The sequence below is a fragment of the Elephantulus edwardii genome, unplaced genomic scaffold, assembly GCF_000299155.1.
Source record: "Elephantulus edwardii isolate Elephantulus edwardi_28Jun2011 unplaced genomic scaffold, EleEdw1.0 scaffold00027, whole genome shotgun sequence".
NCBI lineage: Eukaryota > Metazoa > Chordata > Mammalia > Macroscelidea > Macroscelididae > Elephantulus > Elephantulus edwardii.
In genome coordinates, this window is record NW_006399777.1 from 19,273,222 (window position 1) to 19,275,370 (window position 2,149).

Sequence of the window (2,149 nt, forward strand, 5' to 3'; positions counted from 1 at the left end):
ATACATATTTTATATCTATAAGATGTGCATTTTTAGCATTTCTATCCCACATGTGTTACATATACATGAATGTTTTACGTCTGGTCATTTTATTGGAAATTGATGCTGGTACCCTTTTGTATCTGCTCTTTTATGGGATGTTTTCATTGTGATATGAAAAACATGAAAAGAAGATCTTTGTAAGCTCTAGAATCAAACAGGACTTGGAAAGTATATATGCATACTTAGAAAATGCCAGATTCATTCAATGAAAAGTAAAATAGGCTATTATTAAAATTAGAATCTAGGTAGGTGCCCAGATGTGCTCTCTGAAAGCAGTCATGACTCTTGTCAATGTGTAATTTGTTACTGTGTGCTTTCTAGTCAATTCTGATTCAAAGTGACCCTGTAGGACAGTATGGACTGGCTGCAGAAGGTTCCCTGGGCTGTCATGTCCCTGTCTCCTAGGCTCCCCAAGAGGTAGGGCTTGTCAGGAGACCAGTACATAGTAGTCGTGTACCTCATTCGGAAGCTGTGAGAAGAGCAGGCAGCAACAGCTGCTATGGTGGTAAAATATGTTGGTATCTCAGATTTTTAAAAAAACTAACACTCCCCTAGGTAATACAGGGAACTCGGGTGGCCTGAAGATAGGGAGCTGTACTGCTGTCCCAAAGGGATATAGTTCGAATCCACCAGATGCCCCAAGGGAGATAAGTGGACAGTCTCCTTTTATGCGATTTCCTGCCCCTGAAACCCCACTAAGGGTCAACTGTGAGTGGGTTCTGATCTGATACACAACAATAACAACAACACACGTGTTAGCTAGCCAGTTTCTTTTCCTTTTTTTTTTTACTTTAAATTTTTCTTTTTATTACTATTATTTCATGTGTGTGCACCGTCAAATTGGATCTGACTGGTACAGGAGGAGATTGTTCCTCATTTTCCAGCAGAGCATCTGGTGGATTTGAACTGCTCACCTCTGGAATTTCAGTGCAGCTTCTTGCCAGTAGGCCACCGGAGCTCCTGGCTAGTTTCTTTAAGCACACATCTTCTTGATATTTCTGTTGCTTATAGTCTATTATTTATAGCTCTGATAGCACCTTGGTTAAGCATTTAGCTCCTGACAAGAAGTTGAGCTCACTTCCCTGGGCCATTACATAAGGCAAAGAAGTGGTAGCTTATTACCTTGAAAACGCAGGAAAGCACCTTTACTCTGACCTGCAGGGTCTCTGTGAATCGTAATCGACTTGATGGCAACATGTTCAGTGTTAAACATCATTTTGTTGCCTCTGTTTTTAGTTTCTGCATATTAAAACAGTTAACAGTTAACCCTATTATAGAAGTGATTTCATAAAAGGCAAGAGTTTAAATAACTGTCTCCTATCCTCATTTCTCAGATGTAAATGCATGGAACCTCTGAACCCCAGTAATGAAACGCTAAAGCTGTGGAAAGAAAAACACATAACAACAGATAATATTACCTGGGAAAATCTGACTGTGACTGTGAGTATATTCAAAGTAAAGGGTTTCTTTGGACCTCTTTCTTCTTCAGTTTTTCTTAACTAAACATTTATTTTCTTCTGAATCCGTGGGTAGTAATAATTCTTTTAGTATACATATAGTTGCTTCTAGATAGAAGTTAATTTCGGTTTTGTCTAGCATGCCTTAAGTTATCAGTGGGTTAAAATTTTAGATGCTGGACCTAAACTTGTATAGTGAGGGGTGAGTTAGCATCTTTAGTGAGAAAGGAATGGCCCAGTTACTTGTGTGATCTAAGATACAGCGGAGGTGTTAGGAACTGCCAGTGTCACTTTCAATCTTTAGTCCTAACTCCCAACCTGAGAAATAGCTTTAAAATACTCATTCCACTATTAAGACAAAGCGTTCCAACAAACTGCGAAGCATCTGGAGTGGTATCCAGGGCAGTGGGAGCCCAGTGCATGCTCCCGTCTTCCCCCTTTCTCCTTTCTGGGGGCTGAGTCAGCCCATCGTCCGTGACTTCAGCAGAAAAGATTCACGTACTAGTCAGGAAATTAGCACAACACTCTGATCTTCTAAAGAAGCTGTTTTTGGAACAAATGGGCTGACAGTACATGACTGATCGAACTGAGAGCAAATCAGGATTTGCAACCACGGACCGAGTTAACAACTTCCTCTGGATTTTTTATTT

General features: G+C 40.2%; 1 protein-coding gene across 1 annotated transcript in view; it reads left to right on the top strand.

Annotated features, from left to right (window-relative positions):
- Positions 1-2,149, top strand: part of SLC4A7 (solute carrier family 4, sodium bicarbonate cotransporter, member 7) — an 86,948-nt gene that overhangs the window by 55,499 nt on the left and 29,300 nt on the right. Inside the window, 1 exon segment of the mRNA XM_006903795.1 lies at positions 1,377-1,482. Coding sequence (XP_006903857.1) covers positions 1,377-1,482 — 106 coding nt within the window.